This window comes from Sphaerodactylus townsendi, linkage group LG08 (genome assembly GCF_021028975.2).
Source record: "Sphaerodactylus townsendi isolate TG3544 linkage group LG08, MPM_Stown_v2.3, whole genome shotgun sequence".
NCBI lineage: Eukaryota > Metazoa > Chordata > Lepidosauria > Squamata > Sphaerodactylidae > Sphaerodactylus > Sphaerodactylus townsendi.
In genome coordinates, this window is record NC_059432.1 from 96995976 (window position 1) to 97019632 (window position 23657).

The 23657-nt window shown below is 44.8% G+C and overlaps 2 protein-coding genes and 1 non-coding gene across 3 annotated transcripts; 1 reads left to right on the forward strand and 2 right to left on the reverse strand.

Moving 5' to 3' along the window:
* Positions 1–7551: 7551 nt before the first annotated feature.
* LOC125437841 (actin, clone 302-like) lies at positions 7552–13073 on the reverse strand. The gene is made up of 2 exons (XM_048505854.1): positions 12871–13073; positions 7552–8470 (listed from the first exon to the last, which is right to left on the reverse strand). Exons 1-2 carry the CDS (start codon positions 13071–13073, stop codon positions 7552–7554), a joined length of 1122 nt encoding a protein of 373 aa, XP_048361811.1.
* A 2700-nt stretch (positions 13074–15773) lies between these two features.
* Positions 15774–19381, reverse strand: LOC125437843 (actin, clone 302-like). Its single transcript, XM_048505857.1, has 2 exons — positions 19179–19381; positions 15774–16692 (listed from the first exon to the last, which is right to left on the reverse strand). Exons 1-2 carry the CDS (start codon positions 19379–19381, stop codon positions 15774–15776), a joined length of 1122 nt encoding a protein of 373 aa, XP_048361814.1.
* Positions 19382–22735: 3354 nt separating this feature from the next.
* Positions 22736–22808, forward strand: TRNAV-AAC. The gene has a single exon. It is a non-coding gene; the product is annotated as a tRNA-Val (tRNA).
* Positions 22809–23657: the final 849 nt, after the last annotated feature.

A 23657-nucleotide genomic window follows, 5' to 3' on the forward strand; every position in this document is an offset into this window, starting at 1 on the left:
TGGTCAAGCGAAATTCCTCCAAAGGGTTCTGCTTCCCGAAATCAAATTAACTACATTCTTTAATTGGTTCAGGGCCCATCTTCCTTCAGAGGCTACAATGTGTTAGAGATATGTCCTTCAAAATCCTGTTTTTGCATCTCTAATCATTTGCTTGCATTTTATTTGTGCAAATCTGTGTTTGCTTTTGTTAGTCTCATTTGGGCAAACCTCCTAGTATCAGAAAGCAGCACTCCCTCCCCCAATAGCTTCCTTCACCTGACCCGTTGACTACAGAAGTGACCTCTTGGATTTTATACTACCTTTCCTGACTTGTGGTATACAGTCCTACGCAAAGTGTGGATGTCATGCAACACCACTAGATGGCAACAGACCTCTATGCCATGCTTGAGTGAGAGACAACACGTCTTTTTGGAGGACATTTAATTCATAGAAAGCAACTTGTTGGCACTTAGCACACCTGTGTGCTGCAATTCACAACCATCCAAATAAAACAAGTTCCAGGCTCCAAAACATTTATAGAACCCTCATGTACTACTGAAATATGTACAGCCAAAGCTAGCCCTTTTAGGCTATTACAATAAAGTTCATAGATAAAACTAATAAAGCAGCAGTTCACTGATGTGAGCCCACAGGGCACACGTCAATTCCACACAACCTAAGAATCTCGTTATGCTTTAGAGAAGTTCAGTTTTCTATATATTCAATAACAGTCATTAGCATAAGAAAATGTTCTGTTACAAGGGCATTGCGTCGGTGGACTAATATGGTATGGCCAGACGGGCAGCAAGTCTCCTGCATGAGGACAAATTAACATAAGAGTTAAAAACAGAATTCAGCTGGTACAGTCTAATATTCCCATCCTTGCAAAACTGTCTATAGATGGTTGTGGTAAAGGGGTTGGGCTGCAGTTTGGGTGAAACCTAAGAAGCCAACAGATTGCTGCATCAGAAAAACTGCAGACTCATTAAACCTGCCCAAATGGCTGCTAACTAGCCTTTAAAACAGATTATTTCTTTGACACTGCAAGGGACCGAGCTAAGAGTTTATTCTAGGCCACTACAGAACCACACCAAAGTAGGCAGGTATGTTATTACTAAACATGCCTAGTTGTAGGGCTTCCCATGGTCCAATTACTTTAAAGCAGATCGGATCATAGAAGAAAAAGCCCCTTGAGAGCAGTAGCTGGCTGAGCAATATCATACAGACAACGGCAATTAGGGCAATTTCACATTAATTCTTAGCATATACCCAAGACATATAGTGAATTCGGTTATCAGGGGTTTGGAGGGAGAATGTGAGCAAAAAAGTATTTTGCGGTTTCATTTTTAATGCATGGTTTGGCACTAATAACGAACTGGGATCTTCAGCCACATCACTTAAATTAGGAAAGAAGCCAGAAGTGGCCTCAAGCAAGCTAAAGAATGCAAAAGGAATGTTATGTGTGCACACAAAAGAATCTAAATAGAGTAAGCAGGGAGGAAGTTTACCCTCCAAGGTCACCCACTGACCCCTTTCCTGATGCCCATCCTGTATTTTTAGAAAGTAGGCTAGGCCGGGCAGGGCTTTTGTCTCTCTGTCTGTCTCTCTCTCTATATATAGCTTTTGTAGCAGCTGTACAAGGACCTTAAATGTGTGACCAAAGGTAAACTGCAGCAGCTATTTTGTGGCTGGCTTCACCTCCTGAAGCAGCCATTTTGTGTCCTGGGTCATAACAGTGTTAAAATTCCAGTAAGTGTCTTTCCTTGCACTTTAATAACAATAACAATGTGGTACTTGATCTTGCTTTAAGTGACCCCTGAATGTTAACTAAGAAGCCAAAAACATTCTCATCCTACTCTTTACATGCAGAAAAAGAAATAATACACATTGCTCTGGATAGAAAAGACCTGATGCATCTGAAAATCAGGGTGGGCACATATAGGCAAATGAATCACCAGGGAAGTAAGCAGAAAGAACAGGAAGCTATTAACAAAACAAAGAGGTTCTGGATTCAAGAATGTGCTACCATGTAGAAGGATTAAGCTTATTTAAAAGCAAGGTTGCTCCTAAATTATGCTTAAATGTCAGCTCAAATCTGTGAAAAGTCCAATTCCTATTGCAATCTAACACAGACCTGCAGAAACAAAAGAGGGGATTTAAGGTTTGTAGTGTACCCTTTGTGAAATACAGCCTACTTCATCAGACATCCAAGTTTTATCTTCACACAGAGAAAAGCATGATTGGAATCTGATAGCACATTAAAGACTACCTCGAGATTCCTAGGGTATAAACTTGGGAGAGATAAAGCACCCAAGAATCTTGCTCTTCCACTGCAGTTTATAATTGCAATACTTTCTCTCTGTGAGCCTGTGCACGCATCTAGAAACTGAAGCTTTGATTCAACCTATCCCATATCAAACTTAAGTGCAACCCCCCAGGATCCAGCCTTACCAGATCAGACCAGAAGTCCACCTTTGGGGAGAAAGGCAGAGTTAAGCATCCTGCATCACTAAATTAAAAAAACAAGGGCGCGCTGCACATTTATTTGCATCTCACCGGCTTCCAGCCCTTGCGTTTGTTTTTGCTTCCCTCCTCTTTTGCACCTCCATGCGAGAAAAGCAAACCTCGTGCTGAAAAAAGGTCAGCCACCACAAGGCATTTCAAGACGCCCTCCCCAGTCAACATGAGATGCAAATGCAACACCCGCATGAATGTATATCTCGCTGCAACACCCACACACGTGCATTTCTCTCGTTGCAACCCCAACAACGTGCGGCTTCTCTCGCCCCAAATATCGCAACTGGCACACATGAATGTGGGGGCGAGCTGCAGCGCGCGTCCGACAGCTCTGGGCGCGCGCACGGGCAGTCGCCCCGTCTTTGCTCTGGCACCTGCGCCCTCCCCAACCGGGGGCACTTCCCTACTCTTCCACCACACCCAAGGCAGGGACTAGCCCTTCGCGGCAGCAGCGGCGCGGGCCAGGCTGACCGCGGCCTCTTCGGCGGGGCTGCGGCTTCTGAGAGGGCGACGGGCCCCGAAGTGGGGGGAGGCGGGCGCGAGCGGAGGAGGCCTTTTCCCCCGGAAAGCTGATCTTTTTTCTTTCGGAAATCCGCTGAAAGTCAGCCAGGAAAACAGCGAACGCGACTAAAAAGCCGTTTAACGGCATGTTAGGGTTAGAAATCGAGGGGAGGCCTCACAACCGCTGACGTGAGAGCAAGCCGGAGCTCGGGCTTTTATAGCCGGTCCGCCCGCCCCTCGTTCCGCGTTCGCTGCCTTTGATTGGTCCAATGGGTTGCTTGGTGATTTCGCATTGGTTTAGGAGAGAGAACGCGATGACGCTTTTATGTGAGAAAAGGCTTAATCCTCAAGCGCGCGTCTTATTTTTTTTGTTGTTGTTGTTGAAGAAAGACGGTGCTCTGTGGTGTCTGGTGGCTTACTTTTTATTCTTATCTAGAAACTGACAACAACAAAAAAGTTACACAAATTACAAGTGCATTTATCGCAGTAACTTTCAACTTCATCTGCCTCAAGGTGTTAGTTGTAAATAAATATACCCGTTGGTCCTTGGTACATAAAAAGTTATAACTGTATAAACATTACTAATAAATTGATAAATGTTACACTTTTCTAATATTAATTCTTAATTCTAAAAGTCCATTGACCTTCAAAACCACTTTTGCCAGCAGTTTTTGCTTTTATTTCCTTTTAGATTCAGATTTACTGTTTTAATTGCTTCAGTATGATTTATTCTTTATTTCATAGAATTATAGAGTTGGAAAAGACCACAAGGGCCATCAAGTCCAACAATGTAAACAATGCAGGAACACACAGTCAAAGCACTCCCCACGGGTTCATCCAGCCTCTGTTTTGAAAACCTCCAAAGAAGCAGACTCCACAACTCTCGGGGGCAGTGAACTCCACTGTCAAACACCCCTAATGGTCAGAAAGTTCTTCCTAATGTTTAGGTGGAATCTCTTTTCCTTCACCTTGAACCCATTACTCCTGTTCCTAATCTCTGGAGCAACAGAAAACAAGCTTGCTCCCTCACCAACATGACATCCATTCAAATATCTAAACATGGCTATCATGTCACCTCTTAACCTTCTCTTCACCAAACTAAACATACTCAGCTCCCTAAGGCCGTTTCCGCACGGCCAAAAGCAGCGACGCGATGACGTCGCAAATTGCGACGCATACGAAAAAAAGCGTTCACACAGACAGGCGGAGCTGCGGGCGTCCGCAGCCCCGCAGAAATGTGACGGTTCGCACTGAAGCGCTTGCCATGAAGCGGCGTCTCAGCGAAGCGTTAAGTGTCCATGCGCGCTTGGCGGCCGTGCAGGAGCCCTGGCGATCATGCCTGACGCAGCAGTCGCGATGGACAACGTGACTGCCCTGATAAGTTCTGCCTGGCTCCCCCATCTGTCAGTGCCTCCCCTCCCAGCTACTGTCAGTCCCAGTGCATGGGTCTGGGAAAGGTGCTTGGCCATGCAGGGAAAGCACCAGGGACAAACGTGTGTGTGTGGGGGGGGAAAAGGTGACCCAGCTTAAGCCGTCCTGGCGAGTCGCCATTTTGAAGAGCGTGCTCCCTTTATGCTGTTACGCATGCAGTCGCGGCGTCGATGCGTCACAGGGGGAAAAAGAGTGGTTTAAAGCGTTTTCTGAATACGGCGTCTTCGCGCCGGTTTAGCGTTTCCGCGACGGCGCGAATGCGCACCTCCGCCGCTGCGCGTGCGAACGCTCTCGCTATGGCGGTTCTTTTACCGTTTCCACGACGTCATATTTCGCCCGTGCGGAAACGGCCCTAGTCTCTCTGCATAGGGCACAGATTCCAGACCTTTTACCATTATGGTTGCCCTCCTCTGGACCCGTTCCAGCTGGTCAATATCTTTCTTAAATTGTGGTGCCCAGAACTGTACACAATATTCCAAGTGAGGTCTAACCAATGCAGAATGGACCTGATTTACCTTATGCTGGTCTGTGGCCATAATAAAGATTGACTTGACGATATTAGTCATCAGTTCATTTTTTATTTTTCATCTATTTATTATATCATAGGTTTCCAGTTGACCAAAATTTTATTCAGAATCCTTTCTTTAAGCAAGCTGGATGGCGCAGACTACAGCCTCATCTTTTTGAATTATAATGCACATCAGAATTTTAGGACTGCAAGGAACGCTCTCCTAATAAAATCGATAGGAAAAGGTGTCAGGAAGAAGGAAGGGCAATCCAGGTGGACCTATTGCTCCCTGTTGCTTCCCTTAACTACAGGCATGGCAGAATAGTTCTGGCTTGCATGCCCTGCGGAATTTAATTAGGAGTGGCATCTATAAATCATTCATGATAATTGTTTCAATCTTGTTTTCTGGATTTAAAGAACTTTGTTAAACATCTTCAAAACTTTTAATCAGAAGTTAAATTTTTGATGTACTAATATATGTTACTTGTCACGAAAATTGCCCTATGTGATAGATGACTGGAAAACAGCAGATGTCCCACAAATTTTTAAAAAGGTATCCAGTGGAGATCCAGGAAATTACAGGCCAGTTAGCCTAACATCTGTTCCAAATAAATTAACAGAAACTGTTACTAAAGAGAAACTTAGTGCACAGAATTACGCCTGCTAAGGGAAAATCAACGTGGCTTCTGCAAAGGGAATTCTTGCCTCACCAACATTTTAGAGTTCTTTGAGCTAATTATCAAGCATGAAGATATGGATGATCTGACAGACATTACTTATTTGGATTTCCAAAATGCTTCGAACAATGTACCACATTGGGTCACTATCCACTCACCATAAGCCGCGGGGTCACCTCTTTAAAAGCCACGGGGGTCCTGGACGCTCCCCACATCTCCGGCGCTCACTGCGCGGCTGCCAGGGATTTACCTCTCTCCCGCCTCCTGGCTGCGCGGCAAATTAGCTCCGCTAAAAAGAGCAACTTTTTTAAAAACCCAGCAAGGGTGATTACCGCGGGTTGTAAGGGAACCTCGGCTGTTCTTGCGCTGGCCGGGCTGATTCGCTGGCTGTGACGCCGCAGCTCACGGCTACAATCAGGAGGAACAGGGAAGCCATCTTGTTAAGTGGGGTGTCCTCCTGTCTAAAGAGATCTTGCGCGTAGTGATGACGTAGAACCACGCAAGCCCGACATCCAGTCGAAGTCCACGTCTTCACGTCTCAACTTAGAAATTCAAAGCCCGGTGCCGAGCAAATGGAAAATGTAGCGGGCGCTCTCGAAATGCGCATGAGGAAGTACAAGAGGCGTCGCGTGCCGAGCTGGCTTCTGCTTTCACTTCCAGAAACACTGCTGATGGCGTGTCTCCGCAGAAAGCGCGGCCAACGATTTACTGCTGGCGTCAGCGTAATGCGGCCGTCTTAATAGAGAGGGCTGTTAAGCCTCTTTGATAGCGTTCACACTCACGCATTTCGTCGCGAACCTATCATAAACAACCTCTTTAGCCAATCACACTGGAGACCCGCCCTCGGCTGGCAGCCACTTTCCGCGTAACTCATGGCGCTTACACGTTCGACTGACCAATCGGAATCTCCATTCCCCTGTTGCAACGGAACTCCGGCTCTTTGCTGCCCGGCGTTATTTTACAAGAATTGCAAGCGATGTGGGGAACAAATAATATCCGTGGTCGCAGAACCCGCGGAGGCTTTTCATTGCGGGAATATGGCGGCGTTACCGGTTTAGTGAAGACAAAGTGGGTGGTGCCATTGTTAAATGTACCACTTAAATACTCTTAGCAATTATGAGAATAGATGAGAGATCCTTACAGGTGAAAAATTAGTTAAATGATTTGAAGCAGAGAGTAGGAATCCATGAACAGTTCTCACAATGGAAGGAAGTGAGCAGCGGGATCTCACAAGAATTGGTTTGGAGTACCCATAGCTATATGGTGTCTATTCCATTCAAACAGGGCAATCTCATTTTTGCTCCATCATATGAGTTGAGAATAAAGTTTAAAAACATCCCAGAATGTCCTATGGAGATTCTTTGGGGAAGGTTTGGGCAAGCTGTAATCTTTTGGGAAAGTCTGTGGAAGCTGTAATTCAGGGAAGCATAGTTGCCAGTACTGATTTAAAAAAAAAAATTGGGTATCTCCCAATAAGTTTCCACAGAAAGCAGGACTCCCAAACTGTTTTAACCACAGTTTAAAATGGCATTTTCTCTGGAACTTGATGCCCAGAGCATCTGGCTTGTGATGTTTCCATGCCATCCCTATTTAATACATGGGGCAGGGGGGGAAATATTCTGAGCGCTTGGCACCAAAACTTTGAAGGCACAGATCCAGGAGCTTTGTGCTGCATGGGGGAGGGGGGATGAGAAGAGATTTGTGACAGGTGCACATAGTTTCCTACGTACCAGCATTTTACATATAGAAAACCGTCACTAAAACAACACTGTTTTCTAGACAATCGGAAAGATGTATTCTAAAGCAAGCATGCATGGAATTGTTATTTTTATTCATCTTTCAGAAAGTGGGGAGCTTTGAGTTTCACTGAGCATGACATGACTTTGACGTTCTTCCCCACGGCGCATTTAAATAAAAATGTTTCAACACAACAGGAATCTAGAAGCATTTCCTGTGCACTATATTGGGCCCAACTTCGGCATATTCTTCCTTGGAAATCCACATCTCCTGGAAGGCAGAGAGAGAAGCAAGAATGGATCCTCCCATCCAGACAGAGATCTTCCTGTCAGCGGGTGCAGTGACCAACACCTCTGTGTCCTTGGGAGCCATGCGAATCAACTCCTTTGTCAAGCGGTCACCGATGCCAGGAAAAAGACTGGAACCACCGGAAAGGAGTACGTTGGCATACAAGGTTGTCCTCAAGTCGATGTCACATTTCATGATAGTGTTGAAGAGGAGTTTATCGATTCCAGGGGCCTCCATGCCAATATTTGATGGACGAAAAAGGGTCTCAGGACAGCGGAACATTTGGTTGTGGACTTTAATGATTTGTCCATCAGGCAACTTCCAAGTTTTCTCTATCTCATTTGGTCTCTTAGCCATGTCCTCCTCAGGATTCAAACTCACATAACACAGACCCTCCTTCATGATCCGCACGATTTCCCTCTCAGCTGTGCTCACTAAGGCAACTCCACTTTCCCTTAGGATTCTCATGAGGTAATCTGTGAGATCCCGCCCTGCCAGGTCGAGCCGGAGGACCGCGTGAGGCAAACAGTAGCCCTCATAGATTGGGACCGTGTGGGTGACGCCATCTCCCGAATCCATCACACAGCCGGTGGTGAGGCCTGCAGCGTAGAGTGCCAGCACAGCCTGGATGGCCACATAGAGTGCTGGAACCTCAAATTTTTCAAAGAGCAATTTTGTCATTTGTTCACGATTGGCCAGTGGGTTGAGTGGCGCTTCAGTTATCAGCGCTGGCCTTGTGCAAGAATTTAACTTCAATTCGTTATCATAAACATGCCTCCAGATTTTCTCCATGTCTGGCCAGGAAGTGACAATTCCATGTTCTACTGGGTATCTATTGCACATCAGTAGAAATAAAACAAAACATGGATATCTTTGACTTTATCGTGCAAAATAAACCTTTACATTATCCAGTTATACATTCAGCATTCATAGGAGCTCAGCAAAGACACTTAAGAACCTTTCTATAATAACAAGATAGATAATAACTACTCAGATATTTATTATTATCTGCCCATTTAGTTCACTCTACATCTAAGAAGCTCAGGGCTGCACACCAAATTTTCCATTTGGTCCTAACAACAACCCTCTGAGGTAGACCCGGTGTTGATTAATTGTTACATAGTCATGCATAGCATACATGGACTATCTTTTTGTGGTCCATGTTGGGAATTCAGCCCCTAAGCATGTGTGGGCTTGATTGGATCAGGCTACCTCATGTGAAGAGAAGATTTTCAACCTTCTTCCTTGTGCCATTTTCCTGATCCAAAATAGCTTCACAGAGTCATTATTTGTTGCTTGGGGAAACTTACATGTACTGATTGCTCATAGCAAACGTATAACAGGTTGTAGTCGTTATAAAGCAACAATTCTCAACCTGTGGATCGCGACCCCTTTGGGAGTCAAACGACCCTTTCACAGGAGTCGCCTAAGACCATTGGAAAACAGTAGCAAAATTACACTTACACAATAGCAACAAAAATAATTTTATGGTTGGGGGTCACCACAACATGAGGAACTGTATTAAAGGGTCGCGGCATTAGGAAGGTTGAGAACCACTGCTATAAAGGAACTCATTTTCCTATTCACATGCATGCTGTACAGGCAGCAATTGGAAACCGTGGAAACAATCCAGGTTGTGTTTCGCTCCTTCACAGAGAAGTTTCTCTCTTTTTTTGTTTCCTGCAGCACATGCATACAGGAATGAACCCCCCATAGCCATGCCCATCATCCCACAATCCGATTGGCTGCACCTGCGTAGCTGCACATGTGCAACACACAGAACATTTTACAAAGAAAAAGGGGCCTCCCTGCCCAACAGGAGCCAGGAACTGCATGAGAACAATGGGGAGGAACAACATGGGAACAAAAACCATAGCGAGAAAGAGAAGGTAAAAAACAGTTACCAGCGTGGTGTAGTGCTTAAGAGCAGGTGCACACTAATCTGCAGAACTAGGTTTAATTCCCCGCTCTGCCACTTGAGCTATGGAGGCTTAGCTGGTGAACCAGATTGGCCTGTGAACTTCAACACATGCCAGCTGGGTGACCTTGGGCTAGTCACAGTTCTTCGGAACTCTCTCAGCCCCACCTACCTCACAGGGTGTTTGTTATGAGAGGGGAAAGGAAAGGAGTTTGTAAGGCCCTTTGAGTCTCCTTACAGAAGAGAAAGGGGGTGTCAAGAAAGAACTTACATTAGCTTAATTATAGTCATGTTAGTTAGAACATCTTCTGTAAGTTTTGGTATGGTGTTTTTAAAATCATAATCATCTCTGGCTTTTCTCCAGCTGGCCCATCCTGGTATTGAATCATTAGCTGAAGGTCACTGCCCAGCTGTATGGAGTTATCTAGCTGTTGAAACTTCAAAGAATGCTAAGTTTCACACCTGATAAGTCTGACTCCTGATTCCTTGAAGTTAGGCACCTACCGTGTTTCCCCGAATATAAGACAGTGTCTTATATTAATTTTTGCTCCCAAAGATGTGCTATGTCTTATTTTCAGGGGATGTCTTATTTTTCTGTGTTCTGTTCATCGGGCATGCTTCCAAACAAAAACTTTGCTATGTCTTACTTTCGGGGGATGCCTTATATTTCGCACTTCAGCAAAACCTCTACTATGTCTTATTTTTAGGGGATGTCTTATATTCGGGGAAACAGGGTAATTGGTAGTTGAAAACAACCAGGCTAGGCTTATGGCCGGTTAGAGCACTTTGGGAGGAATTTATCATGCTTGCCTTATATTTTGTATGTATTAGCCAAGTCAGTAGCAGTATGCATCTTGCTGTGGTTTTATTTGAATTGTTTTGATGCTGGCTCTTATATTACTCGCATGCATTTTATGCCAGGATATAATAGTTTGTTGAATGGACGCTTGATTCAATAAGCCTTAAAATATTTTTTAAAGACTATTTGCCTCTGAGTTATGTGTTAATACAAAATCCTAACCCACGTTTAAGGAGGATCAGTAAGGTCTTCCTTTACGGGGGGGGGGGGGGGGATATAAATCCAACTCTTCTTCTTCTACTCTTCTTCAAAAGGTGCATATTGTCTCTATAGTGGTGGTGACGGGTAGAAAATTTGGCCTACTACATGATGGGAACCTGAGACTACCGCCATACTGCCATTTGGCGTGGGGGCAGGGGGTCGCTTCTGTGACAGTTTCCGTGGCTGCTCAAATTTTACCTCACTGGAGGAGGATATGGAAGTCAGACTTAATTTGCATGGGAGATGGGTTGCCAGTGCCACGGCGGCCACCTTAGGAAGGAGATTGATTGTCCTATCTGATGGGGGATCAGGTATTCTTTTGGAAAGGTGCTAAACATCTGAAGGTTGCCTGCTGATTTCCTGCCAACAGTGGTGTGTGGAAAGCTCTGTCAACAAACCCAAAATATCTCAGGGCAAGTGGTGAATAGAGGTCAGGGCATCCTGAGATTATGTGTGTGTGTTTACGGCTGCTCATGGTGACCCTATGAATCAAGGTATGCCAGAATATCCTATTGTTAATAGCCTTGCTCTCAACTTGCAAACTTAGGATGGTGGATTCCTTTTTAAAGTCAATCCATCTCATGTTTTAAAGTCATCCATCTCTTTTCCTACTGCCTTCAACTTTTCCTAGCATTATGGTATTTTCCAGTGACTCTTGTCTTATAATGTGACCAATTGGAGTCACATGGAGGCAGAAAATCGCCCCCCCCGGGGCCCCCTCCCCAGGGGCGGGGCGTGGGCGGGGCATGGGCATGGGCATGGTGCGGTGGGGACAGGGCAGGGCAGGGCAGGGCAGGGCAGGGCAGGGCGGAGGGCGCGCACAAGCAGGTCATGCCCCGGCCATAGTTCCCTCTCCCTCCGTCCCTGGGCAACCCCATTATGCCACTTGGATAATAAGTGTGGTGATTAACCCTTGACTTGTTGGATTGTGCACAAAAACTTTGTAGGAGAAATACTAAGTTGTTTGTTTAGTTTGAGAAAACAGTAGACAAAATCATTTTGACATATGTCCTTACTGGCTATACTTTTAGTGCACGTAACTTTCAGGTGGCCCTAACTACACCAACAATGACATCTCTCATTTTTAATCTCTGAACGGGAAGGGACTCAGGTCGTGGTTGGGAGACTGACGGGCAATCTAGAAATCGATGGGATCACCAGCCATTGTTTAAAGTTAGAACGTGGTACTTCTAAAAGGGAGAAAACCTAGCGTAATCTCTCTCTTTCTTGCTCTCCTGCCTCACCAGGACTCCACTCTGAAAACGTCTTTTAGAACCAGATGGATTCCATTTTATTCCTGAAACGACAATCCTACGTTTGTGCACTGAAACAAAGCCACTGATGTTCTGTACTGGTATTTCTATAGCAGTTTTATTCTTAAGTATGATTCCAAGCAGAGTTACACTCTTTTAATGTGCCCATTGAAGTCAACAGCTTTGGTGCTGGTAGAAACTGTCGAGTGACTCCCATAGGGATTTCAAGGCAAGAGGTTTCAAAGATGGTGAGCCATTGCCTGCCTCTACATAGTGAGGTTTTAGTTCTTTGGTGGTCTACCATCCAATTACTAACCAGGGTCAACCCTGCTTAGCTTTCAAGATCTGACAAGATTGGGCTAGCCTGGGCCAACCAGACTGGGACATCAATGGGTTTAGAGGAGTCTAATCTGTTTAGGACTACCCTACTACTCCCTTACTCCCATGCAGGGGAAAAAAGATCTATACTCAGCATAGTCAATGACCCTAGCCATGTATAACCCTGATCTCCCCCATACACATGACATACACATACACATCTTGGTCCCCATATCAATACTGTTACAACAACCAGATTCCGGTTTGTTTGTTTTCCAGCTCTCATGCTAGAGAGCTTACCTATCCTTGTTCTGTTTTCCAGGTTTACTCCTTCCAGTTTGCTATAGAAAAAGGAGAGGAGGAGGCGTTTGGATTTATATCCCACCTTTTTCTCCTGTAAGGAAACTCAAGGTGGCTTACAAGCTCCTTTCCCTTCCTCTCCCCACAACAGACACCTTGTGAGGTAGGTGGGGCTGAGAGAGTTCCCAAGAACTGTGACTAGCCCAGGGTCACCCAGCAGGAATGTAAGAGTGCGGAAACAGATTGGGTTCACCAGATAAGCCTCTGCCGCCCAGGTGGAGGAGTGGGGAATCAAACCTGGTTCTCCATATTAGAATCCACCTGCTCATTACCACTACACCACCCTGGCTCCTAGTAAACAGTCCCCCACATAGTCCCAGTACTTGAGAGAGAGGATCCCTCGCTTGGCTTGCGCCTCGTCTCCGATGTAGAACTCCTTCTGGCCAGCTCCTAGCATCACAGACTTGGCCTTGGGCCGACCTATCAAGTTGGTGAAGATGGTCCGTGGTTCCTTGTCCCCAGCAACGCCACCTTTAAGCAGACCTGAGCCATTGTCTATCACGACCGCTGGTGGTAGCTCACCCATCCCTGGGTGACAGGTTTATTATGCGTGCTTGTTCCTGCTCAGGGCAATTGGCCCTCAGTGGCCCTGCCTTTTATTGGGGGGAGAGGCAGGCTGACAGTCTTCCCAGGCATGTGTGGCTTTCTCTATTGTGACCTGGATGTTGCTATGATACCTTTTCTTCCAACTTGGGGAGGCTTTGGGTGAGAAATTTATGGCGGAGGAGAATTTCTGCTCTTTGTGTGAACAATAGTTGATATAAGACCACAGTAGTCCCAATCTCTCAGCTGAAAAGCAAGCACAAATATAGATTGGTAGGAGATGCTGCCTTCATAGTCAAGCTTGTTGGCGACTCTGGAGAAGATCATGTTGGACTGGATGGGCTATTTTGCTTTGATCCAGCAGGGCCCTTCTGATCATCTTAATATGTTACTATTTGATAAGAGCCTCTTGAATCTCCTCTTTTGCAAGCCCTGGTTAAAATGTTGAGCAGTATTGTCATTAGCCTGCTAATAGTTTATGAGAGTTGGAAGAACAGACACGCTAACAGAGAATTTTAGAGTAACAGGGGCTGACAGGTTTATTGAACTCAACTTGCGCTAGAGAAGGATTCTTCTCACACTTTAACCCATATAGTTGCATATTTGGGATTGTAGGGTTGGAGATTACAGGCTGGGAAATGGCTGGAGATTTGGTTGTGGAATCCTGGGGAGAGTGGGGGTTTGGGAATGAAAGGGTTAGACACAACAAGACCACCCCATCATTGGTCCTATGGCCCTGTCGCCACTACCAGTGTGGCGGAGGTGTGGCTGGGGTTGGAGCCAATAGTAGTGAGCTTCCACCTGGCCTTTGGCTGCCGGAATGGTAGCTCAAGGGGTTTGGGCTTACCCCGTTAGCCCATAAAGCCCAATTGAGGGCTTTTTAACAGCAGGGAGGCCTTTTTTGTTTTTGTATTGTTGAAGGCATTCACGGCCGGAATCACTTGGGTGCTGTGTGGTTTCCAGGCTGTATGGCCGTGTTCTAGCAGCATTCTCTCCTGACGTTTCGCCTGCATCTGTGGCTGGCATCTTCAGATGATGCAGGCGAAACGTCAGTTGTGGGGCTTAGTTAGTGGTTGGTTTTAGCAGCATGCCTTCGGACGCTTCTGCATCTGTGGCTGGCATCTTCAGATGATGCAGGCGAAACGTCAAGAGAGAATGCTGCTAGAACACGGCCATACAGCCCGGAAACCACACAGCACCCAAACTTTTTTGTTTTTGTGTTTTGCATCCCCACGCTGCCTGGAGGTGGCAGGGCAGCGCTGGAGGTGATTGGGCTGCCCGTCTCTTTTGCAGGATTAATAATGTTTACACATTTCTGAATATTGAATATTTTCCTATTTGTAAGAAAACCAATCGGACAGTGGTGGGATCCAAAAATTTTACTAACAGGTTCCGATGGTGGTGGGATTCAAACAGTGCCCTATTGGGCAGGGAGGTTGCTTTAGTATCCCCTTCTCGGCACTCAGAAAAAATTAGTAACCACTTCTAGAGAAGTGGTGAGAACTGGTTGGATCCCACCTCTGCAATCGGATCTTGATCCATATATTTCAATTTCAATAAGCCTTCATTGGCATACAGAACATACAATATAAATACAGTAAAAATTACTAAATAAAATTTCACACTGGATCATAAGTTCAGTTCGCAAACCTCAGCCAGAAACTTTGCCACTGCGAGACAACAGTCAAGGTCATTACAGTTTAAGAGCATATTTACTTTATCAAGCTCTGACAGGGTTTTCATAGAGTCAATGATTTGTAATAATAAGCTGGATCTTGGTTTCTGGTAAAGTGGGCAGTGGAGGAGAATGTGCACAATGGAATCCAACTGCCCTGGACTGCAGGGGCAAAGCCTCTTATCGTTTGGTAGACCCTTGAGTCTTCCTCTATGGAGCGGGGATGGCATAATATTATGTGATCCATATATTTCAAGAGAAATATATAGAGTTCAGTCTACTGACTATCACTGAGGTTCAGATCTTGAAGTCCTGGTTCAAAAGTAGTACTGGACATGATGTGCCGGGAGACACAGGCATTTTCCCAAGTTTAGGTAAAACAACAAACTTTGTTTCTCCCCAAGATGTATGCAATTGCCTGGAGATCAGTACCTATTTCAAAACTATTGTTGGGAGGTTGTAATAAGGCATCAGAACTTTTGGGCCAGGAGACTGGTCATTTTTAACTTATAAAATTTCCAATACTGCCTCTTTTACTAAGAAAGGAACTTGCATTATTCTTCTAAATCAGATTAGAATAGTTTTGATAAATTAATACCAGCAAGAATTTTTTTATAGAATATGTTGGATTGCCTTTTTGATACAGCTTAAATCGTTCTACAATTTTTCCACCTTTAACGATTTGTTACTAAAGATTAAACCATTACTGACTTAAAAAAATTAAGGAACCTCTCAGCTGCTAAAAAAAAGAGTCCTTGGAAAATTTGAAAAACATAGTTATAAAGAGACTAGAGGCAGAAAATGGCATCCTTTCAGGAATCTATGGTTCCAAACAGCACTTTTTTGACAGGCAATCAGAAAGATTAATTCTAGAACAAGCGTGTCTGGAGCTGATACTTTTATTAATTTTTCAGAAAGTTTAACACTGCACGTTTCATTAACAGAGACATGACTTTGAAGTTCTTCCCCACACCATTTTAAATAAAAATGTTTTGATACAACAGGGATCTAGAAACACTTCCTATGTACTATGTTCTGCCCAACTTCAGCATATTCTTCCTTGGAAATCCACATATCCTGGAAGGCAGAGAGAGAAGCAAGGATGGATCCTCCTATCCAAACAGAGATCCTCCTGTCAGGGGGTGCAATGACAACCACCTCAGTGCCCTTGGGAGCCATGCGAATCAACTCCTTTGTCAAGCGTTCAGTGATGCCAGGAAAGAGACTGGAACCACCAGAAAGCAGTATATTGGCATACAAGGTTGTCCTCAAGTCGATGTCACATTTCATGATAGTGTTGAAGAGGAGCTTATCAATTCCAGGGGCCTCCATGCCAACGTTAGATGGGCAGAAGAGTGTCTCAGGACAGCGGAACATTTGGTTGTGGACTTTAATGATCTGTCCATCAGGCAACTTCCAAGTTCTCTCTATTTCTCTTGGGCTTTTAGCCAGCTCTTTCTCGGGGTCCAAAGCCACATAACATAACCCTGCTTTAATGTTTCGAACAATTTCCCTCTCAGCGGTGCTCACCAAGGCCACTCCACCTTCTCTCAGAATCCTCATGAGGTATTCCGTGAGATCCCGCCCTGCCAGGTCAAGTCGGAGGACCGCGTGAGGCAAACAGTAGCCCTCATAGATTGGGACCGTGTGGGTGACGCCATCTCCCGAATCCATCACACAGCCGGTGGTGAGGCCCGCTGCATAGAGTGCCAGCACAGCCTGAATGGCCACATAGAGGGCAGGTACCTCAAAAGTTTCAAAGAGAACTTTTGTCATTTGTTCACGATTGGCCAGTGGGTTGAGTGGCGCTTCTGTTATAAGTGCTGGTCTAGTGCTGGACTTCAACATCAATTCGTTATTGTAAACATGCCACCATATTTTCTCCATGTCAGGCCAGGAAGTGACAATTCCATGTTCTACTGGGTATCTGTTGGATTTTAGTGAGAATAAAACAACAACAAAATTATATTCTATTACTCTGTCATGCAAAAAAAATCCTAAGCATTCCTGAGCTACATATTCAACATTTACCGGTAGTGAGTAAATACATAGTTAGAAACCCTTTAATTCTACTTAGATAAATACTAGCTGCCTCCCAAATGTATATTATTTACAGTAATCCAACTGCCGTTGTAGATAAAGGCCTTTACCGCTCTGGCCCCTGCCTGGTGGAATGCTCTACCTCCAGCTGTCCGGGCCCTGCAGGACCTTGGCGAGTTCCGCAGGGCCTGTAAGACAGAGCTATTCCACCGGGCTTCCACCGCCCCCCATTGAAACTAAAATCAAAGCTGCCTGTCTGGACCATCTTGGTTGGGCCTTAATTCCATCTTGGGCCCTGCCTATCTCCTCCCCTTCTTTCTTCTTCTTTTTTCTTTTCTTCTTTGGCCTTTAGATCGGGCGCATGTGTATATGTGTTCTGCACAATCTTGTTGTTTTAATTTATTTATTGTTATTAATTGCTGCTGAGTTTTAATGGGTTAACTTTTATGTTGTATCGATCTGCTGTTGGAAACAGCCGTGTTGTGAGCCACCTCAAGCCCTTCGGGGATGAGGCAGCCTATAAATGAATGAATGAATGAATGAATGAATGAATGAATGAATGAATGAATGAATGAATGAATGAATGAATGAATAATCTATCTGTATTAACCTGTCATACTTCCAAGAAGCTCAGAATGGCAAATCTGATTTTTATCCCCCTTTAGTCCTCACAAAAACGTTGTGAGAGAGAATGACTTACTCAATGACTTACTTCATAGCTAACAGGGGATTATGAACCCACGTCTTTCCTGTTCAAATCCAACACACTAACCATTAAACCATCCTATCTACAACTTTTATTAATCATGCTTTATACCCCACTTCTGCATTTAAAATGTTCAATGTGACATGTAAAAATAATTATAAAACAGGCTGTTGTGGATTTTCTCGACGGTGTGACTATGGTTTTATCTCCTAACGTTTTGCCCACATCTATGGCTGGCATTTTCAGAGGCATGTCATGGTAAGAGGTATTTCTTTCTGTTGCGCAGTGTGGAGACAAGCCTTTGACAATACTGCGCTAATAAAAGCCAACATCAAACTCAATCATAACTACGTCAGAAATCAGGAGGTCTGGCACATCCACCCATATGCAGAAAAATCTCAGACATTCTATCTGGTGAAATAACCAAAGTTCTACATATATCCAAAGGACAATGGCTGCTCTGAAGTGAGGTGTGGATTCTAGTGTGGCAAACCTTTTGGGCTCGGTGTGTCAAAAATTCAGAAAATGTCTAATCTGCTTCTGCTGGTGTATCATCTCCCTGCAAATCATCTCCCTGAACAAAAGAGAAACAATTCTTTAGAAGAAGAAGAAGAGTTTGGATTTATATCCCCCCCCCTTCTCTCCTGTAGGAGACTCAGAGGGACTTACAATCTCCTTGCCCTTCCCCCCTCACAACAAACACCCTGTGAGGTGGGTGGGGCTGAGAGAGCTCAGCAGAACTGTGACTAGCCCAAGGTCGCCCAACTGGCATGTGTGGGAGTGTACAGGCTAATCTGAATTCCCCAGATAAGCCTCCACAGCTCAGGCGGCAGAGCGGGGAATCAAACGGGTTCATCCAGATTAGAATGCACCTGCTCTTAACCACTACACCACTGCTGCTTCCCTGCTCTACATATTTGTTTCTTTAAAAAAATATACAGTCCAATCATGAGTGGTGCTATGTATGAGATAAAGAAATAGCCATAAATAATTACAAAAATAATGCAGACTCAGACAGGGAGAATAATTGTTGTGGGGTGTTGGTGAACATGGGCGTGTCACCCAAAACGTTGCAGCGCATCATAGGTTCGCCATCACTGTTCTGTGGCATTGTATGCCGCTATCTTCCCCAAGCTTCATCTTCAAATCTCGGGGAATTTCCCAACCTAGATGTGGCAGCCTTACCCCCACATTCCCTGCTGGTGGCACTTTGACTTCAAATGACTTAGAAGGGTGTAACTCTGGCCCCTTCTGCACATGCAGAATAAAGCACTTTCAATCCACTTTCACAATTGTTTGCAAGTGGATTTTGCTATTTCACACAGTAAAATGCAGCTGCAAAGTGCATTACAAGTGGATTGGAAGTGCATTATTCTGCATGTGCGGAAGGAGCCTCTGTTTGCATGCACACTCACACACACACACACACACACACACACACACACACACACACACATCTGCGTACCACATATGCAGATTCTTTAGCCAAATATTCTCTCACCCCTCCCCTTGCTGGCACAGCAACGTATCCCTAGGTAGACGTTCTGTTTTTGTACAACCCCGGCTATTTAAAAAGGAACCTTTCCCCCACTTTCTTTCGAAATCAATTTCATTTGACCACCTCCGATTGGTTCTCTACAGTGGCCAGCGCCCCGTCTTCCCAGCACCTCAGGGAGAGGATCCCTCTCTTGTCTTGTGCCTCGAGCCCAATGTAGAAGTCCTTCTGGCCAGCCCCTAGCATCACAGACTGGGCCTTGGGCCGACCTATCAAGTTGGTGAAGATGAACTCCGGTTCCTTGCCCCCAGCAACACCACCCTTGAGCAGACCGGAGCCATTGTCTATCACGACCGCTGGTGGAAGCTCACCCATCCCTGGGTGATGGGTTTACGCTGCTGCTTGTTCCTGCTCAGGGCTCTTGACCCTCAAGTGGTCCTTCCTCATATTGGGGGAAGACTCAGGCTAACAATCTTCCCAGCCAAGGGTGGCTTCCTCTATTGTGACTTGGGTGTTGCTATGATACCTTCACAGCCAGCTGAGGTCTCAGTCGTATATCCCCTATGCTATTTAACCTCTCTATGAAGTGCTGGGGAGAAGTCATTCATCATTTTTGAATAGCTGTCGTCAACATGTTGACAACCCAGCTCTGTATGTCTTTATCCAAATGCTCTAGTGATGCTGTAGCGATCCTGAGCCGTAGCCTGATCACTGTGGTTAAATTCCTTTGTGTGTAAGGTCTCAGTGTAAGGTGGATTATGCATGAAGTAAATCACTCAACTTGGTAAGGGTTTGAGTAGTTCTGGGAACGAGACAGAAATTTTGGCTGTGGAGAATTTCTGCTCTTTGTGTGTACAGGAGGAGTTAATACTGTAAAAATTATGATCATCGCAATCTGTTATCTACTTTGGAGAAGAGGATAATAGAATAGATGAAGCAAAATAGACAAATTGGCTACATGAATATATGTTACCTATGCATGCTGAGTGAATATTTTATGTTCAGTGCTGGATTTACCTATAGGCTTGGCAGGCTGAAGCTTTGGGCCTCAAAATCTGGGAGGCTTCCAGCCAAGGTGTATAATATTTGTCACAGGCAGTGGTGGGATCCAAAAATTTTAGTAACAGGTTCCCATGGTGGTGGGATTCAAACTGTGGCGTAGCGCCAATGGGGCGGGGCGGGGCACAACAGGGGCGTGACCGGGCATTCCTGGGCGGGGCTGTGGCAAGGACAAAACTAAGGCAAAAATCAAGTGGCAAAATCACCAATTAGTAACCCCCTCTCGGCACACACAAATAATTAGTAACCTACTCTCGGGAACCTGTGAGAACCTGCTGGATCCCACCTCTGGTCACAGGCCTTTTTTACATATGCTGCCATAACATACTGTCATCTCTAAACAACCCTAAAACTCTAAACAGCCCTAAAATTACCCTTCAGTAATTTTCCCTGCACTCCATTTCAGAATAATACTGTCTTGAATCGATAACTCAGACCCTATTTCTGTATTAATTTTGTGAACTGCGGAATTTTAAACACACGTCATCATCCTTGGCTTTATTCAGTTTTGTTTAAAACACTCTTCCAACTTCCTCTGGTTTTGAGGGTGGGGGATTGGGAGGGATCTCACAAGTGGAATAGACTTGGCCCACTCTTTATCTAAATCTGGCACAGTTTATGTTACATGCTGTAGACTGGGGGTTTCACACAGAAGCCTGAGAGGTAGTGTGGTGTAGTGGTTAAGAGCAGGTAGACTCTTAGCAGGACCCTAATCTGAGGTTTGATTCCCTGCTCCTCCACATGAGTGGCAGACTCTAATCTGGAGAACCAGGTTTGATTCCCCTCTCCTCCATATGAATCCTGCTGGGTGACCTTGGGCTAGCCACAGTTCTCTCTGAACTCTCTCAGCCCCACCTACCTCACAAGGAGTCTGTTGTGGGAAGGGGAAGGGAAAGAGTTTGTAAGCTGCGTTGAGACTCCTTACAGTTGAGAAAAGCGGGGTATAAATCCAAACTGTACTTCTTCTCTGCCACTATCACAAGGTTACAAATATACCTATTTAGGGTAATTTGCAAAAGATATACTGTGTAGTTGTTGATGTCATATTATGCAAAATAGTAGTAGCAGCAGTAGTAGTACTAGTGGTTGTGTCAAAGTACAACCAGGGAAACTCACATCCAAATTCTCACTGAACTCCAAAGCCTGCTTTGGGCCAATCACTCTCCCTCAGCTTAACCAACCTCACAAGGATGCTGTGAGGACAAGATGGATAAAAGGATCACATAGAAGCTCCTTAGAGAATTAGTCAGATGAATATTTAATTTTTACCAAATGGCTATGCACTGTCCTGTGAGCAGGACAGAAAAATGGTGCAGTAAATATTTCATGTTACGGATTTTTTTTAAAGTATCACTGACTTTTGTTAACCCCATCCATGAACTGTCCAAAGTGAGCAGAGGTAGTTTGCCATTGACTTGACTTCCGCAGCAGTGGCCTAGTGGCTAAGAGCAGTGGCTAAGAGCAGGTGCACTCTGATCTGGAGAAATAGGGTTTGATTCCCAGCTCTGCAGCTTGAGTTGTGGAGGCTTATCTGGGGAATTCAGATTAGCCTGTGCACTCCCACACATGCCAGCTGGGCGACCTTGGGTTAGTCACAGTTTTTCAGAGCTCTCTCAGCCTCACCCACCTCACAGGGTGTTTGTTGTGGGGGGGGGGGGGAAGGGCAAGGAGATTGTAAGCCCCTTTGAGTCTCCTACAGGAGAGAAGGGGGGGATATAAATCCAAACTCTTCTTCTTCTTTTGCACAGCAACTGCTGTCCTTGGTGGTTTCTCTGTCCCCCCACCGACTGTGCCTGGCAGACTTGGCTTCACAGTCAATAAAGGCACAAGCCACCATCTCTAAGCTGTTAAAAGATGTAACCAATAAACTGTAAAGTGTCAGGTGGTTTAATGATGCCAAGATGCTCAATGTGAAAGAAATGAACAGCGCAATGCATAAGCAACAACATATATCCCTTCTATAGGTTCCATGCCACTTAGCACTATATATAAATGTACAGCTTTTTCAATGGTATGGTCTTACAAATGTGGATACCTCAATGAATAAAACAGTCTCTAAATACAAATCAGATGTGGACTGAAACCACTCTGTAGACAAGAGATGAATCACAGTCTCCTGGGAAGCCAGCCAGGTATTACAGGACCATGTCATTCATTTTCTCCAACCAGTTGCTAAGTAGCAAGAACTGAGTCCCTGGTAAACTTGTCTCGCATTTCGGATAATTCTTTCATCCAGTCATGCTTCAATATATAGAGGTTTAAAAAAATATAAGAATTCACTTTGAGATCCCCTTCTGTAGCATAGGCTTCACGTGAATTGCCCTGAGGAGTTCAGGCTGAGCTGGACAATTCAGTTTGCTGGTTGAGAAATGCCCCACTGTGAGTAAGAAGAGGAGAGCAGAACAAAAGGAGAGAAGGCGTCAACACCATCAGGCAGGGTCTTTCAAACGTTAAATGTCAAGATAGAAAATAAATAGGCATGCTGAGGTATTTGCAGTTGGATGAAGTATCGCAAGCGGAAAATGGGTCCGGAAGTGCAAGACCAATTTCTTCAAACTGGCTTTATAAGGTGGATAAAACTTTGTTTATGAATTAACTTTTTGAAATACCAGGCATCTCATAGAATAGAGAAGTTTTATATATGATAGTTTGGAAGTGACTAGCACCGAGGTTTCCGTAGTGTAGTGGTTATCACGTTCGCCTAACACGCGAAAGGTCCCCGGTTCGAAACCGGGCGGAAACATTTTTTTCCCCTATCCCCATTTATGTCCAGTTCTTTGTAAGGTGTTTTTAAAATTACATACACATTTCATTTAGGAGCAATTAACTGCAATGCTCTTAAAAAGAACAATGGACTGATCTGATTTTTTTAAAAAAAGATTTTACTTGGTAGGGGAAAGGATTACACCCTTCCGAAATCCATCGAAGGAAATTTGCTTAGAACGGGGTGACTGTGTTAACGTTGGCAGTGCACGCCTCGTTAAAATGATTGTACTATTGTACTAACAGCTTCTGAGACTTATTTGTTTGGATTATAAGGAACATGTCATACAGTTACAGCCGTGGAAGCTTGACATGTAAACCATTTGTGTTTGTTGTTTGTTTGTTGTTCTATGTGGGTGTGTTTGTTTCATACCCTTTTCTCTTTTTTAAAACAATAAAGTATATTCAAACCTTTAAAAAAATGATTGTACTATGACTGCGTGCAACTTTTCAGACTTTTTTATTTTTATTTTTTTGCATTCTACCGAGAGTTGCTATAACTTTAGCGTGGTGATGAAATAAAGTTCCCAAATGTTGGGGAGGGTTTTCCTAAAGGCAACATTCAGTTGTTGTTGTTGCCCTTATTCCTTCCCCTGCTCCCCCCATTATGCCCAATATTCTTGCCAAGGAAACCCAGATAAACCCTTCTGGACCCTAGATTTTCAGCCTCAGACACATTTCAATTTATGTCTGGCAATGAATCAGTTAAACTCAGCGCCTCCAGGACGCATAATTGCCTCATCATACGCGCACGCTCAATGGCGCTAGGGATCATGGGAAGTGTAGTTTCCCTGCCGCCCTTGGCGTGCTATAACTCCGCTGTGCCCCG

Coding starts and splice junctions, on each gene's coding strand:
- LOC125437841 (XM_048505854.1), bottom strand. CDS start 13,073: ATGGGTGAGCTACCACCAGCGGTCGTGATAGACAATGGCTCAGGTCTG. Junction 8,471..12,870: donor CGAGGGATCCTCTCTCTCAA/GTACTGGGACTA, acceptor GATGTGCAATAG/ATACCCAGTAGAACATGGAA.
- LOC125437843 (XM_048505857.1), bottom strand. CDS start 19,381: ATGGGTGAGCTTCCACCAGCGGTCGTGATAGACAATGGCTCCGGTCTG. Junction 16,693..19,178: donor AGAGGGATCCTCTCCCTGAG/GTGCTGGGAAGA, acceptor AAAATCCAACAG/ATACCCAGTAGAACATGGAA.